The following is an 18,357-nucleotide window of genomic DNA, read 5'->3' on the forward strand; positions in this document are numbered from 1 at the left end:
ATATATATTCACAAAAAGTCTTAGAGCTACAGTAAATACAGTACAAAACAGTGGGTTGTAATGTCTTAAAAGCAACATTCTCTGGGTCCAAAAAGTTGGATCCAAATCATAACAATGCATTATTAGTTCCTAGATAGAAACATTGCCTCCTATATTTGAAAGTGTGAAATTAAACTGAATTTGTTTTTCTGTCTTATGGAAATTTGCAAATTAAAAGATAAAGTGTGTCCCCAAACAAAATTAAGATACATGTAAATAACAGCAACAAAATGAACAAAAATTTATAAGAACTGGCTAGTTTCTGCAGTAGAACAATTTTATAAAAGTGTTGATTGCAACATAATATCTGCAAGTGTCATTTCTAGTCAATGAAGCAGCAGAGGAAATATTCAGCAGTTTTACTTCTTACTACACTCTCTACTAAAAGCTATAATCAATGTGCTCTCAAAAGGTAACACCTGGGCAAGATCAACATTTTGAAAACAAGCTTCTACCTCAATAATACTGCAAACTGTAACCCTGTGATGTAAATTCTGTCCTAGTTTGAAGGACATCCAGTCTGTAGGATATTTTCTCAACTGAAAAGAGTGTATGAGACAGTAAATTTATAGCTGTTCTTAATATGAACAAAGTTTACATTTTGAGTTGCCTAACCTTCGGAAATTCCCTGCATGTGGTTGTTAATTATTATCAACAGCAGTCGAATTGTTGGATTATTTTGACTGTTGCAAAATGTTGGACTTTGGCGGAGAACTGTCAATATTGATGACAAATCTTGCTCTTTGACTGAGAAACTTTTATTGATGCAGTCTTTAGTCAAACTGCTCACATCTCATCAACTTACAACATGTGACGAGGGGTTGCAACACGCCTTTGCTTCATTTCAAAGGGTCACATACCAAAAAGGTTGCTGATGTGTAAAATACCTATAACGTACACACAAAAATCAGTTACACACTTTTTCTGTCATCATGGTAGTCTGTTCAGTTCGTCTTGACTTGTTTAAGTGGGAAAATTGTATAAAGTGTTACATGTAACATACACATTCTGGCTGTTCTATAGGCTGATTTTCCACAACTCTTATGTTAAAACTGATCAAATATTGGAGTTTATGGTGAGTAAACTATCATGCTTTTCTTGAAAGTCCATGTACGCTGCAGCCTCACAGTATTAGTTACCTTAGTTTAGATGAGGTCCTTCACCTGAAGCACAAAAATCGATCAACAGCGCCTCCTGAAACTACTCGTGTCTCTCTCTTGCTTTCTCTTGCTCTGTCCTGCCTGCAGCCTCGAGGGCTCCATTAACTCTCACACATTCAACATTGACAATTGTGGCCCATTTAAAGTTTCTTCATGTGAACATGGCATGAGAATGAAATGGAGAGAGGACGAAATAAGAAGTGTGTAGTCAGTCAGTATTAAGAGATGTAATCACTTTATCATCCCTCAATTCTCCCTGAACTTCACTCAGCAAGGCCTGTGATGACCTTTCTCACTCACTAACATATACATGCAACCTCTGTAAATGGGAGACACATTATTAAATATGTATTTCACTTTTGTTTTATTAATCTTCTTTGGTATGGTGACTATTCTTACATACAGTTGGAGTCACCTACAGGTGATGGATGTTCTATATATGGTGCCAGCCCTGCCAGAGAGGCGCCTGCATCAAGGGTGACTGGCACCCAACAGGGCACCGTGGCTTCACCTGTGATGGGAACACTATGTGACCAGCAAGTCAACAACCCCTGTGATGGCAACAAGTGAGTATTTGATACAAGTAGTTTGTGTGCCTCTATGTGAATGTGTATGTGATGGGGTTACAATGTATCTGTCTACGTCTTCATCTTTCCTGTCGCTCCCTTCTTCATCCTCAGGTGTATTCATGGCACCTGCCTTCCAATCAACTCCTACTCTTACTCCTGTCGCTGTCAGCCTGGATTTGCCGGCGTGCTCTTGCTGACAAGCAGGACCAAGACACAGCTAACCCCTGCAGTCTGTCTCGCTGCAAACCTAGCAAATGCAGAGTGTCGGGCCTGGGCAAAGCATACTGCGAGTGTAACAGTGGATACACAGGGGAGGCGTACGACAGAGGTGAGAAAAACATATGTCTCTTGGGGAATGTAGATTATCTGGATTGCAGGGGTGGAGTTAGTAAGCACCAAGGGCAGCATACACCAAACCAAAACTTGAAAGTAATATCTACAAGCCTGTTCCCACACCCGAATGCAAATGAAGAATACATTTCATCAAAAAATGTGTTCCAGATGGAAAAAAGGATAAGGTTACTGTCTTTGGTTTGTTTTGTTTTGTGGGGTGATTGACGGTTAAAACCCAGAGCAGAGTTTTGAGTTGTCTTTCTTTTATGTTTGTGAAACTGGATTGAACCACAAAACAAACCAAAGACACTAGCAAAGCAACACAGTACATAAAATAAACCCAGCAGAAATGTCAGATAGGTTGGACCACTGTGTTTAACTATGTATCTTCAAACGTTACAGTTATGGCTGAAAATGACAACAGAAAAAACAAGTTTGCCAAGTTCGCATATCTTCGCAATTCAAATCAACCACCAGTCGTCTTACCAGAGATGACGTAGCTCCAATGAAGGGCGGAGTAATATTTTTAGTACAGCGGGTCTTTATAAAGGCTTCAAAGGCTGTAATTAATGGCTTTATTAATGTAATTAAGTGAAGTTATAAGCCATTACAAGGATCAAGTTTTGGGTTGCCAGGTTGTGGGAAATCCTCCTCCAGCATGAAACTTTGATTTTTTTTTTTGTTTTTTAAAGGAAATGTTCACAATTTTCAAGTCTATCTTAAATAAATAGTCAGGTGCTCATATGAGCATGTAATGAAACTATAATCAATCCTCCTCTTTATACTGACCATTGGAGGAAATCCACAGTCCTTGTTTTGAGCAAAAATGTTTTAAAAAGTTTATCTGAAGCTGAAGTTAAGCCAGATCTTCCAAAGTTACAGTATTTTTAATACAAAATTCCCTCTTTGTGTTCCCCTTTTAAATGGGAATGAAAAGATAGTTTCAAAAAGAAGTAAATTAGTAATAAAAAAGGCTGTAACTCTAGAAGGTGTTTAACTATATATCTTCAAATGTTACAGTTACGGCTGAAAATGACAACAGAAAAAACAAGTTTGCCAAGTTCACATATCTCCGCAATTCAAATTAACCACCAATTGTCTAACCAGAAATGACAATCTGTAGTGCCAATGAAAGGCGGAGTAATATTTTTAGTGATGAGGCATTTTTCATTTGAGCACGGCTAGGTATGCTGTCATGCTGATTTGAGCACGCTCTAATGTCTAGTTGACCAATGTTGCTCTGGCGAATTTCCAAATTTTGGTAGATGTGTTTGAATGATTTTGTGTGTGCATGAAATAATTGGTACCACTATCTGATAAGGTGTCCTTTATAAAGGCTTCAAAGGCTGTAATTAATGGCTTCATTAATGTAATTAGGTTCAGTTGTAAGCCATTACTCGGATCAAGTTTTGAGTTTCATGGTCCTCCAGCATGAAACTTTGATTTTCTCTTTAGTTATTTAAAGGAATGTCAAAAAGAAGTAAATTAGTAATAAAAAAGGCTGTAACTTTGGAGGGTTTTCACTTGAATTGGCTTGAACTTGAATGACTGAAGCCTTGTATTACCTTTAGATAAACTTCTGAACTTCTGACTGTAATGAAGACCAGAGGTTCCATTACCTTAAATAGTTCATTAGGATTTATGTGGATGATTGACTAAGAAGTGGAGGTTAATTGATAGTTACACATATAGTGATTAGGATTCTTTATTTAGTTAGTTAAACTTTCTGTGCTGCGGAAGCTCCAGAAGGTGGTTGAGGTAGCACAGGGGGATTGGCCATCCTGCCTGTGTAAAAAAAAAAAAACCTCTATCAGTAGGAGTCATGGTTCAGGGTGTAGTATTTTATCTTTGTCTACTAGTGATAAGATTTTGTATTTATGTAAATATTTATTTTTTGTATTCCATTTTAGTATGGCGTTATGTAAATATTTATTATTTCATATGGTTGTGGTCCCCTCTAAGTAGTCTGGTCTGCCTAATTACCTGGTATATAAGGCAGCTAGTTGCTTTTGATGTAAGTTGGTGTTGGTGACTCATGGTGTCTGTATGGAAGACAACAAATGCCACACTTGGTGCTTTGCATTTTATCTCCTTGTCATGCCTCTGTGTATGAAAACTTAAAGTCACTGCCAGTCAATCAGACACTGGCCCTCTGGAAAAGGGCTGCAGGGCCAAAATCCATTCAAGATCACTTAATTAACATTTAGAAACGCAGACTTAATGGTTTATCATAAGGAGCCTTTATTAGCGATTTATTAACATTCATAACTGCAGGCAACCTTTGCTGATGGTTTATTTAAACATGATCAGATATGGTGACTTATTAGAGTGACCCATAAGCAGTTATTTCCTAACATTTATAACCATATTGCTTCCATAAAGGAACACACAATCATGGAATGGCAATGGGAACTTATCTTAAAATGCCTTGACAACAAGTTAGTACCTGCAGCTGTACATGTTAATAAATCATTAATAAAGAGCCATCAGCTGTGGTATACTCTCTATCCATAAAGTATAAAAGATCAAGCAACGCTCTCTCAGAGACCTCAACCTAAGATTGCAGCAGTAAGTCTGACCTCTGTGCTGAATTTAAGAGCTAACTAATACTCAGAAAGACTGAATGGACTGTTCTTACTGTTGCATGCTGGGAAATCTTGAGGAGCGGCATAATGTCATTTATAAAAAATAACTTGAGTCAAGATGTTTTTGATGTACAATCTTTTGTCACAATGTGACGTTTTCTGACACCACATTGCTGAATATCTCATATTTTATAATATTTTATATCAAACGATCAGATACAGTAACCTTATCCTTTTTTCCATCTGCAACACATTTTTTGATGAAATGTATTCTTCATTTGCATTCGGGTGTGGGAACAGGCTTGTAGATATTACTTTAAAGTTTTGGTTTGCTGTATGCTGCCCTTGGTGCTAACTAAACTTCCACCCCTGCAAACCAGATAATCTACATTTCCCAAGAGACACATGTAGACTCACTTTTTGTGACTCATTAGTCACTAGTTGGCAGATAACAGCGCTATCTACTGTGCCCAGTTAGTGTCCATACACTGTCAGAGGTATAGCAAGTCTCAAGATGGAATCATTTAACAATTGAAATGTGATCCAAAGCATGATTAGAGTCGTGATAATAGTGTACATTTTCACAGAATCTAGGTTACTATGATATGGTAGCAGAAGACATGTCTGTGTGGCACGTTCCTTAATGTCGTGCTGATCAGATTCTCCATATATCAATCCATCATTATCAATCTATAAATCCTGTTTCTCCACTCTGTATTTCTGTAATTTTGTTTTCTAGGTCTGTTGTGTGCACACAATATATATCGCATGTCTGTTCATCCTGGGAGAGAGACTAGTCCACGCATTTGTTACTTCTAGGCTGGATTATTGCAATTCCTTATTATCAGGCTGCCCTATCAAGTCTCTAAAGACTCTCCAGCTGGTCCAGAATGCAGCTGCACGTGTACTGACTAAAACTAGAAAAAGAGATTACGTTTCTCCCATTTTAGCTTGGCTACATCGGCTTCCTGTAAAATCTAGAATAGAATTTAAAATCCTTCTCCTAACTTACAAAGCCCTTAATGGTCAGGCACCATCATATCTTGAAGAGCTCATAGTACCGTATTATCCCACTAGAACACTGCGCTCCCAGTATGCAGGCTTACTGGTGGTCCCTACAGTCTTTAAAAGTAGAATGGGAGGCAGAGCCTTCAGCTATCAGGCTCCTCTCCTGTGGAACCATCTTCCAGATTTGGTCCGGGGTGCAGACACCCTCTCTATGTTTAAGAGTAGGCTTAAAACTTTCCTTTTTGATAAAGCTTATAGTTAGGGCCAACCAGGCTCACCTTGGATCAGCCCTTAGTTATGCTGCTATAGGCCTAGACTGCTGGGGGACTTCCCATGATGCACTGAGCTCCTCTCTCCTCCTCCTCCTCTCCATCTGTATGCATTCATGTAATATCAATGCATGTCACTAACTTTGCTTCTTCCCCGGAGTTTTTTTTGTGCTTTCTCATCTCGCAGGAAACCCTGGGTTCTGGGCCGAGCCTTCACGGTCCTTCACAGTCCTGTTGGCATCCTTCCCTGGCTGCTGCTGTGTCATTGTCATTATTGTTATGATTGTTGTTATTCTGTGTATAAAGCCTCCTTTAATTTGCAAATTTGTGATTTGTGATATTGGGCTAAGCAAGTAAAACTGACTTGAAGTCAAGTCTAAGTATAGTGGTTTGTGACCTGGACCTGGTGCTATGTGGTCTAGATGTGAAAACAGCAGTGAAATCTCATTTTTTTGCATTAGACTTTTTAATACTGAGCAGGCAGCAAATAGGCAGAAATAGCAGTAAGACTGAAAATCAGTTTACCATGAGTAAGGGCAATAAGAAAAAAAATAATACAGTTAAAATGATCTAAATTTAGGATTGTAAATCAATTAAAGACCACTTCATTCTATGATTCATTGTCATTTCATCTTCCCCCTATTTGTTACGTTTTTCAGTTCATGAATTAGCTTGAAAATGACCGAATGCCATCTACAGGTGTTATGCCATTAAGTCATAATTTTGAGAAAGTTTCTCATTATTTTAAGATATTTGAAATAGATTTTTGAAATACTAAGTTATTATTTTGAGAACGTTTCTCATTATAATGATTTACAGGATGTTTTTTTTTTCATCACATTGATGGTAATGGGCTTCCATACACATGTCTGCTTTCTGGTCTGACACCACTGTGGTTAAGGTTGGTAAGTGTTAGAGAAAGAGAAGACAGGAAATGAACAGCCGTCTCCTCCAGTGACAACTCTTTGTCTACTCATCCATACACCAACCAGCTTTAAAACAATGTCACACTACAGGCATGTTTGCTCCTGACTGACAACCATCTATTCACATGGTTGCTGCATGTTCTCATCAGACAAATGTAATTATATTTTCACAAATACATGATGCTGTTGTTTCTCTTGGAAGGACAGTCTCACAGAGGGCCAATCACTGCAGAAAGTAAACTATGTTCTATCTTTATGTGTCTTGTGTGTACATTATAGGTATTTTACACAACAGCAACCTTTTTGGTATGTGACCCTTTAAAATGAAGCAAAGGTGTTTTGTGACCCCTCATCACACATAAAGACTTGGAACTGAAGATTTTACCTTTTTAGAGACTTTTTTCTCTTCACAACAACACTCTGCTCTGTAACTTTTTTCAGCTTAATTTCATCTGTTTCAACATCTGTATTTTCTTTAAATGTATTGAGATTTTCAACCATTGTCAGCTCCTCCACCTATTTATACACCCGTAACACAGAGACAGTACACTGTGTAATATGTAGGGAAGAACTTCAAAGGCAATTCTTTCTTCGCACTTTTCATTTACTGCCTATTTTTTACAACTTTGTGGAAAGGAGAAGGGGAACAACAGGTTATGGAGAGTCCCTTTGGAGCACTTTGCTTGTGTCAGTAGCAAACATCCAGATAGCTGTGCACCCAAGGAGAGAGACAGTGTCTCTCTCTGTAAAAACTGATGTTGCTTACTCTGTGACCTCAAAGCCCATGCTTGACCCAGTGTGACCCAATTTGTAACCCCTAAAGTTAGAATTTTCCATGACATTTATAACATGCTTTTCCTTTAGAAATATCCAGTGAGATACAACGTTGGCTCGTGCAGCGACAGAGGACCCATTGAGGTTCCCATTGTGTATGACCATGGAGACACAGAGTCCACCAGCAACTTATATGGACCCAATTCAAGAAGTAAGAAGCTTATTTTTAAAGAAGAAGCTGTTTCACCATCATTATTGTGTATCAATCATTGTTACTTGTATTTATGGAAGAAAACATCTTTTTGAATGATATAAAAAAGTGATTAAGTAGAATTAGGGAACACAAATTGCATTTCAAATCATCTCTCTGCTGTCCACCAGCTGACATGTTTGTTAGATATCTTAGTGGAAGGCAGCAGAAGTGAACTAAAATTGAAATTGGGGGGCCTAAAGAAAGACAACATTTGTAATACTTTGCAACCATTAATATGTAATTACATTTTCCAACAATTCATCACATTAATAGTATTTCTCAAAGGAATAGTTTTGGAAAACATGTTTGCTTTCTTGCTGAGAGTGAGATGAGCAGGTTGATACCACCAGTATCAGAGTATGTGGCTGTAGACAGGAAGCGATTAGCTTAGCTTAGCATAAAGACTTGAAACAGGGGGAAACAGCTAGCCTAGCTCTCACCAAAGTTAAAATATAAGCTCCCTTATTAAAACTTGATATAAATTCTGTTTAATTGGTACAAAGAGAAATGTAAAACTAATAGTTTCTGGTTTAAGGGGGAGTTATGTGCTTGGAGCAGTGAGCAGTAAATCTTTTTCTTTTTAATATAAATATATCTTGGTTGATGGTGAACCTTGAATTATAAAATTATTAAGCAGCTAAAACAAGTTATTGTATAACTGACAGTCGTTAAAATATCAGAAATAACTTCTGTGTTTAGCAAAGTAGCCTATTAAATTGTTTCTATTCTGTTTTTTATGAAAGGGGAGTTTGAAGCTGGTTTCATCACATTCAGAGCAATAAACAATGAATGTGCAGCCATGGCTATCTGCTCCGGAGTTAAGCCGACTGGATGCAACACTGAACGTGTGGGTCTGAATCCATCATTGCTCTTCTGCATTATATAATGTATGTGAAATGCTATACACTGCATTCATACTCTTTGTTTCTCTCTCCAGTACTGTATAGGAGGAGGTGGATACTTCCCTGAGCTGCCCCCCTATGAGTGTGGGGACTTCCCATTATTTGACTTGAATGGACTGCATGTGGATCAAGGCTGGAGTGCTTCCAAAGAGATAATTGAGGCGGCTGTTTTACTGTTCTACCGCTGATGGCAAAACTACATCATACTCATCTGACAACGACATTTTTAACATGGATATGAAAGTCTGTCTATTGTAGCCTTGTATAAGGCCTTGAAATAAAATGTAAAATGTTGCTTGTTGGAAGATTTTGAGAGCTGATGGTTATGTTGGTCTTGTGGTCTGATGGTCCACCACTTCAACAAGTTGTCCAAATTAAACAATAATACAATATATAATAATACAATAGTAATACATTATTGTCATAACTGGACTCCAGAATGTCACATGCAAGTATTAGCTAATCATTCTCCTTAGTATATTGTGGGGAATACTTCTGACTTGGACCTTTAATAAACAAACATCAGTCAGGAAATTGACATTCATTATGTTTTCCGTGTCTGAGTGGTTAAATATTAATCAGTTTACACTTTGAGCCATAAGACGTCAACCAAGATTCATAAACAAGACATAAAGTAGTTGTGAAGTAAAGTAATGATCGAGCTTTGACCAAAACACATCATATTGCAATCAACACAGGTAGGAAATATATGCATCAAAAACTTGATGCTGGTTCTGAAACTTGTCCTATATTTTAATTTAATATCTTATCAAAAATACATGAATGTAAAAGTAGAAAGGAGATTACAGTGAAGAGCAACATGAACATGTTTAATATCAGGAGAATGTTGCTCTGGCTAATTTCCAAATTTTGGTAGATATATTTGAATGATTTGTGTGTGCATGAAATAATGGGTACCACTTTCTGATAAGGCATCTTTTATAAAGGCTTCAAAGGCTGTAATTAATGGCTTTATTAATGTAATTAAGTTCTTGGCTAATTTGGATGACTGAAGCCTCGTATTACCTTTGGATGCACTTTTCAATGCATTTTTGCATTGAAGAAGGACTGTGAAATCTGTCTCCCATCACTTACATTGACAGCACATTAAAACTGGATCTTTTAATGGCTGGTATGAAGAGGAGGAATGTTTACAGTGAGCGAAACCTGTTTCAATGTTCATTTGGGCACCTGAATATTGAAGACAGACTGGATAAACTGTAAGCAGTCCCTCAAGGAGACTGTTTGACCACTTACCTTCTGGAAAAGGGCTGCAGGGCATGTAGATCAAAATCCATTCGGGATCATTTTATTAACATGTACAACTGCAGACTTGACGGATTATTGTAAGGACCCTTTATTAGTGATTTATTAACATTCGTAACTGCAGGCAAAAATAAAAATTTGCTGATGGTTTATGTAAACATGATCATTTATTAATAACATACTAACAATTATAACAACAGACATGATGACTTATTAGAGTGACCCATAAGCAGTTATTTAGCAACATTTATAACTATATTGCTACCATAAAGAAGCACACAGTCATTGAATGGCAATGGGAACTTCTTATCTTAAAATGCTTTGGCAACAAGTCAGCCAGTCACCTGCAGTTGTACATGTGACTAAATCAATAATAAAGGGCCCTTACAATAATCCGTCAAGTCTGCAGTTGTAAATGTAATGTTGTGATAGCCTGTTTATAAATGGATGAATGAATATTTTGGATGAGTTGTCCTGCAGCCCTTTTTCAGAAGGTAATTGGTCAAACAGTCTATTACAGCAGTTTGCCAACTGAATTTAAGAGGTAACTGAAAATACAAAGGACATTTGATGCTGGAGGAGGATTTCCTACAATTGAATAACATACTCTAGTCTGTTGTAATAGGTACAAATATTCTTTTTTTTTTCACAGACATGTTATATCGTACTCTTTTGCTGTTGGTAGTTTTGGTGTCAGTGGAACATGCATCCTTTGCAGGACCAGGTAAAATAGAACATATATACTCAAGATACATATGCTAATTCACTGCGATTTCCAACAGTACATCACTGCTGTCTAACTTTATTTTCAGTAAATGAGGAGCTCACCCACATAAATGTCATCAGAGATGTCAAGACAACACAGACCCTCACCAGGACAAACTTTGAACATTTGGAGAAACTGAGGAACAGATCCAGTTATGTTGCGAGGAGCTGTAAAGAGATCATTGACAGATATAATGAATAGGAAGGTGAGCAGGCTATACCTGCAGGAGATGTTCATGCAGTACTTTGAAATTAAATAGACTTCTAATGCAATGGAAAATTAAAGATCTTATTACAGTTTCAACAAATTCAATGTGTTGCAGTCCCCTAAACACCTGTTCTGAACAAATATTTAGTCCTACAACTCACCAGCAGATGAATAATAAATAAAAACAAAGGTGGGTATTTTTTTAATATTATATTTAATATTTTCTAATATTTTCAAATCGGTTGCACTACTTGACCACTGATAATGGCATGGTCTATCAGACTTTCTGTGACATGACCACTGCAGGAGGCGGCTGGACGCAGGTGGTGAGCGTCCATGAGAACACCGTTTATGGAAAATGCACAGTGGGTGACCGCTGGTCCAGCCAGGAGAGCAACAATGCTGATGTGCCAGATGGAGATGGGAACTGGTCCAACAGAAACACCTTTGGAACAGCAGAGGGTGCCACTTCAGATGATTTTAAGGTACCAGCACAGACATGCTGCATACAACAATTTTCGCTTTTGTGGGACACTGACAAATATTACTGTATTGAATTTCATTTAAAGAGGATTTTTTTCATGCATAAACAGTATATTCTCAGTATTTTAGAAAATAGATTAACTTAGACCTAAAACAGTCCTTATTCTATACAAAAATATTTTTAGAGATCATTTGATGGCTGGCAGCCATCCTCCGCTACCACACTGACAACCACTTCCTCCGTCTGTACGGGGGGAACCTCTTGCAGCTCTTCAAAGTAACTTAGTCAGTAAGGAAGTAATTGTAAAGTAGTTGGACTACAGGAACTTCTAGCTCTTTATAATATGCTTTTCCTTTAGCAACATCCAGTGAGATACAACGTTGGCTTGTGCAGCGACAGAGGACCAGCTGTTCCCATTGTGTATGACCATGGAGACACAGAGTCCACCAGCAACTTATATGGACCTGGTGCAAGTAGTAAGAAGTTTATCTATAAAGAAGAAGCTGTTTCACCATAATTATTGTGTATCAATCATTGTTACTTGTATTTATGGAAGAAAACATCTTGTAAAAAAGTGATTAAGTAGAATTAGGGAACACAAATTGCTGTCCACCAGCCGACAGTTTTGTTAGATATCTTAGTGGATAGGTTTCAGAGGCAGCAGAAGTGAACTCTTGAGACAGAGAAAAGTTTGAATAATAATGATTGTGGCAAGAAGTATAAGGGATTAAAGGGCACTAACCAGTGTTATCAAAAGAATCCAACTACGCCACCCTGGGGGTTTTACCCAGGGACCAGTGTTACCTCAGACCAGTACCATTAACTCAAAAGGCAATCAGGTTCGTACGCCAAGAGGCGAGAGACGTGGTTCCAACCATCAATTCTTTATTTTTAACAATAGCAAAATTTAGTAAAAAAAAAACAATTAGTAAACGTACCGATCACACAGGTATTAAAAAGAGGGGCAGGGGAATTATTCAGGGCCGAGGGTTACCAGTGGAGGGGAGGTAGGAGAGGTGTCCAGAAGAGAGTCACCCCGAATCACATGTGTACACACATCCACACACACAGCACACAGGAAAAAGGAGGAACCATCACCTACAGTCACCAACCCCACCACCGTGGGCGCTAAGCTCCTGAAAAATAAAAAGGGATACAAAATCAATAAAGTGCTCAACCAACAAACAAAACCAGAAAAAAAGAATAAACTAACAAACAAAACTTAACTAAATAAACACAAACAATATCAAACAATATTCATTACAGGGCATAAAAACGAAAGCCCTGTACTTGTACAACTAACTAGAAACTAGAACGATGGCCGTGAGTCTTTTCAACTATGGGCTCGCCGCTATAAGGTAATTCAAGAGGCCCGTTACAAGGACAGTGGTGTGGACATAAAAAAAGTATTAGCAGCTGAGTTACCCACTAGACTACCACCAGAACTGTTCATTGTATGGGATAATCTGCCCCGGGAAACTCAGGCCTCTTATACTGAAGCAAAGAAGCACTTGCAGACAGCTTTTGGCCAAAAGGATGTAATTGCATCATTTCAGACATTCCCTAATGCCCGTCATAGACTACCTAATGAAGCAATGGAAGTTTATGCTGCAGATGTATGCAGGCTTGTCAAAGAAGCTTTCCCAGATTTTGAGCATAATGCTTCAGTGTATATGAAAATGTCTCGCTTCATTGCTGGTCTGGATCAGGAACTTCAAGTCAAATGTCATGAAAGAGGGGTGAAAACTTTCACTGAGGCTTATCAAGTCGCCTCTGAAGCTGAACGGGCTCGCCAAGCAGCTAGATTAGTAATGCCAGTGTCCTCACCAAATGTTGCCATCAGAGATATTGGCACAATGCAGTCAGTAAATTCAGTAGGTGAAAATGACATTGAACTCAGGAAAACAGTTCAGAACCTCACTGCTACTGTTAAAGACTTAAGTAAGGATATGGATGCACTGAGACTGAAGCTGGATGAGCGAAGCAGCGAGCACCACCGTGACAGGCACATGCATGTGCGTCCTCAAAGATCTCCCTCACCTTATGGGAGGAGCCCAGATAGAGATGCAAATAGATGGAGCTCAGGCTACAGACATTCCCCCTCCAGATACTCATGTTCCAATCATTCTCCAGAACACTATTCTCCTCAGAGGACTTGCCACCATCAAGATTACACCCGTAGGGAGCCTGACAGGTACCGACAACCTTACAGAGATACTCACTACGCAGACCATGCCTTTAGCCCTTATGAGGAAAAGAGAGGGAGGCAACCCTCTCCCAGTAGACCCTACTATGACTCTCACCGCCGAAGCCCGAGTCCCTATGCCAAGCATGTTTCATTCCAAGAGTATGGGGACCAAGGCCAAACACGACAACCAAAGGACTGGGACAGTCAGTATCCCACTAAGAGTGGTTACAAAGATCATGGCAGATTTCCACAGGGAAATGGCCGTTAGCTGATGATGCGGGGTGTTCATCAGCTACTTCTCTGGAAGCCCCAGACGTCTGCCTCACTGAAATAACAGACTGCATCAGTACATCACCGACCCTTAGTGATAGTACAGATATGACAATCCCCCTGACTGAAAGTGTGAACATTGAAGCCACTGTAAGTAAAGACTTCACCTCCTATGTAAGTGGAATTGTTGAGGGCACTGATATGCACATCATGCCAGATACAGGTTCCACTATTTCGTTCATCAGTGAGGAAACCAAAATGTCAATTCGTTCCCTAGCAGAAAGACCCATTAAAAAGAAGTTTATCATGTCACAAGCGGTGACTGGCCAAACTTTGGATACATTGGGTATGATAGACATCACCTTTAAACTAGGGTCTCAAACTCTGCAACATGAAGTGCAAGTCATCAGAAATGTCAGTCAAGGCTTTATATTAGGTTTTGACTTTCTCAAGCCTCACTGTGTGATTCTGGATATGGGGAGAGGACTGTGCTATCTAGGTGATGATGTCCTGCCCCTACTCAGGAAGGATGACCTGGCCCCTGCTAGTTGTACAGCACAAATAATGGAGAACACCACTGTCCCGCCACGGTGTGAAATGATTTGCAAAGTTGCCCTGATTCCCCCTGTAATCAATGCAGGCATACCAGGCAGCTACAGTGGCTGTCTTGAACCCCGACAACTAGAGATGGATGGTATCGCAGTTGTCCGCACACTGTCTACTGCTATAAATGGCTGTACTGTTGCACGCATCATCAACCCAACACATGGACCTATGGTGCTTCATTCAGGTATGCAGTTAAGACAGTTTACCCTTGTATCTGACACTGAGGTAATTCAGGATTCAGCCCCAGTATGTAAGGTGTCCACCTGCCCAGTACCACCATCCAGCCTGCCAACTAATGTCACGCAGCCAACCAAACTGCCTTTTGATGTCAAATGTGGAGATCTGACAAGTGCAGAGAGGTTTGAACTTCAAAGCTTGCTCTCATCTTACCAGGATGTGTTTAGTAAAACCAGCACAGACTTTGGTAATACAGACATTGTCAAACACAAAATCTACACAAACCATGCACCCCCAGTTAGGAATCGTGCATATCGCACTTCCCCAAAAATGCAAACACTGATCCAGTCACATGTGGATGAAATGCTGGAAAAAGGAATAGTGGAAGTTAGTCACAGCCCTTGGGCAGCACCTGTGGTGATGGTCAGGAAAAAAGATGGCACATGGCGTTTCTGTGTGGGCTACAGAGGCTTAAATGCAGTCACTGTAAAGGATGCACACCCTTTACCCAGGACAGACGACATCTTGGATGCACTCAGAGGCTCATCGGTGTTCAGCACAATGGATCTTTCATCAGGGTACTGGCAAGTGCAGCTAGAGGAGCAAGACAAAGCAAAGACAGCTTTCACCACAGATAGAGGACTTTACTAGTTTCGTGTCATGCCCATAGGCTTGGTAAATGCACCCCAACTTTTCAACATCTAATGCAGCTAGTGCTACAGGGTCTCTCATGGAAGACATGCCTGGTATACCTAGATAACATTATTGTCTATAGCTCCAGCTTTTCTGTCCATCTCCAGCATTTAAGAGAGGTGTTGGATCGCCTCAGAGCTACCAATCTGAAATTCAAACCCTCAAAATGCTGCTTTGCTCAACAGGAAGTGGCATTCCTGGGACATGTTGTTTCTTCTGCAGGACTAAAACGTGACCCAAAAAACATTGAGAAAGTGAGAGACTGGCCTGCGCCTACAAACCTCAGTGAAGTGAGAGCGTTTCTCAGGCTATGCTCTTACTACTGGCGCTTCATCTACCAGTTTTCTAAAATGTCAGAGCCCCTACATGCTCTCACTCAGAAAGGAAAGACATTTTTATGGACTGAGGTTGAGCAGAGAGCATTTGAAAGCCTCCGTCATGCTCTGTGTAACACACCCATCCTCTCCTATCCAGATTTCACACGCGAGTTTCTACTCTTCACTGATGCATCCAACACAACTATTGGATGTGTTCTGTCACAGATGAATGCTGAAAACAGGGAAAATGTCATTGCATATGGCAGCCGCATTTTGACAAAAACAGAGAAACGGTGGCCTACATATGAAAGAGAACTGTGGGCTATCATATGGGCCATTCGTCACTTTCGCCAATATTTGACAGGTCACCCCTTTCGCATCATCACTGACCACAAACCCCTTTTCTCCCTGAGGAAGATGGCTCTGGATTGTGATCCTACAGGTCGCAGGGCAAGATGGGCTCTGGAAATTGATCCTTTATGACTGGACAATTGAATATAGACAAGGTACAAAACACGCCAATGCTGACTCAATGTCCCGTCGTCCCTTCACAGCTGAAGGCACCACCCCTATGGTTACAGCCAATCAGGTGAGATGTGTTTCCATTCACACTCAAACAGACCCAATAGAGTCATCCATGTGCACTCCAGCCACTGAGCTGGCACCCTGCTCAGAGACTGTACCCACTGCTTCGACTGCTATGGATTTAATATCACTCGTGCAGTCTTCTTCACCAGATACTGCAGCTGTAACGGTGGACAGTTCAGTCCTGGCCACCATTCTCAAACATTAAAGCAGCCTCACCTGAAATGAGACAGTACTGGGGAGAGTTTCCTAAACTCACCCTTGTTGATGGTCTTTTGTGTCGCAAAGTCAGACCTCCACCAGGTGACCTTGTTTTACAGATTGTAGTTCCTAGTAACTTGCGGAAGGAGGTGTTTCAAACTTTACATGGACATTCACTCTCTGGACACTTCAGTTCACAAAAGACATTACAAGGGGCACAGATCAGATGCTTAGTTTCAGTTAGCAAAATATCTATATAGCAGAGGAGGTGAATGGGATGACCATCTATGGCAGGTTGAATTTGCATACAACACGACTGTTCACTCCTCCACAAAACACACTCCTTTCTTCCTGGCCCATGGCAGAGCGGTCTACCTGCCTGCAGATCTCCTCCTAGGAGACTCACCAGGACTTTCAAAGTGAATATGCCAATTCGGTATTACTGAAACTGTGTGCTGCTTTTCACTCTGTTGCACATAACATTGAGGCAGTAGGTGCTCAACAAAAGCACCACTATGATCGTCGGATGAAACACACAGCCTATGAGCCAGGTGACTTAGTGTGGGTTGACCTTCCTGCCCTTGCTAGACAAAAACTGTCACCTAAGTGGACCGGCCCTTTTAAAGTTCTACGACGGCTTGACTCAGGCACAGGTGACATTGGAGTAGACTATGAACTTCTGGATCAACGGGACCCTAGAGCTAAACCTAAGCTCATTCACTACAATCGCTTGAAACCTTATCGTTCAGCCTGGTCAGCTGACAGACTTCCAGTTCCACCCTCACCTTCAGAACTGACTGTACCAGCAAACAGCCCAGGTCTCCCACTGCTCACTGCACTCTCAGGCTCCAGACCTTATGTATACAGGCACCCAAATAAGCCTGGGTGCTCTGTGACTGCGCCTAGGGATCAGACAAATGTTTGCCCTCTGCCCCAGAGTGCTACTAGCACCCAACACAGGTGGGAGACAATGTTGCCACAGGACATTCCAGTGAACTGTCTCCTGTAGTTCAGCCTTTCACGGGAGTAAGGACTAAGTCAGGTCGTTGTGTACGTCCCCCAGTGCGTTACAGGACTGTTGAATGAACTGTTGTCTGTTTTATATGCTTAATTGAGAAGTACAAGAAAAAAACAAAAAAACAAAAAAAAACACTGGGATGTTATAGGCAAACACAAGGAAAAAAAATGTATCCTGTTCCACTGTTGTTTGTTGTTGTTTTGCCAACATCATCTGTTTATATTGTTGTTAAGCATAAAGTAGTTCATTACACCTATTTGGAAGCAAGGACGCTTCTTGTGTAAGGGGGGGACAATGTGTAAGAGTGAAGTTGTGTCTTATGGGCAAAAGTTGTGTAAACGTAAGGTTAAACATCAGTTTACTGTGTTTTGTTGAACATTGCCTGTTTGCATATGTTTAGTGATGCAGTGTTTGGGTGATATTGTAGTGTCAGCCGCTTGGCGGCGCTGTTCAGTCAGTGGGTAGTTTTGACGGGAGAGAAGGAGAGAAAAGGGTGAGAAGTGTGATGACTTGACTGAGCTGTATTTGAACATGACTAAACTTATGAGGAGAACCCAGAACGTATTGGACTGATTTATTGCCTCAGTCACACCCACGTCGCTTACAATAATGAAATTTGCGGTGCGAGAGAAGCGAACCTACCGACAGCATTCCAATGAGGGGATCACTTCTGAGGGAGATGGGTCACCACAGAGGGATCTACAAAGCCATAAACTAACATAAGCAACGGCATGGGAGCAAACTTTGAGGACCAGCATGGA

The 18,357-nt window shown here is 40.3% G+C and overlaps 1 protein-coding gene and 1 pseudogene across 1 annotated transcript; both read left to right on the top strand.

Moving 5' to 3' along the window:
* Positions 1-2,021: 2,021 nt before the first annotated feature.
* On the top strand, positions 2,022-9,043 carry LOC121885841 (intelectin-like; the record flags this gene model as incomplete). Its single annotated transcript, XM_042395621.1, has 4 exons — positions 2,022-2,096; positions 7,754-7,874; positions 8,660-8,763; positions 8,854-9,043. Coding segments are annotated over 4 exons (453 nt in total), but the record flags the coding sequence as incomplete, so codon positions are not given.
* Positions 9,044-10,738: 1,695 nt separating this feature from the next.
* Positions 10,739-12,058, top strand: LOC121885850 (annotated as a pseudogene).
* The last annotated feature ends 6,299 nt before the right edge of the window (positions 12,059-18,357 follow it).

This window comes from Thunnus maccoyii, chromosome 2, assembly GCF_910596095.1.
Source record: "Thunnus maccoyii chromosome 2, fThuMac1.1, whole genome shotgun sequence".
Lineage (NCBI taxonomy): Eukaryota > Metazoa > Chordata > Actinopteri > Scombriformes > Scombridae > Thunnus > Thunnus maccoyii.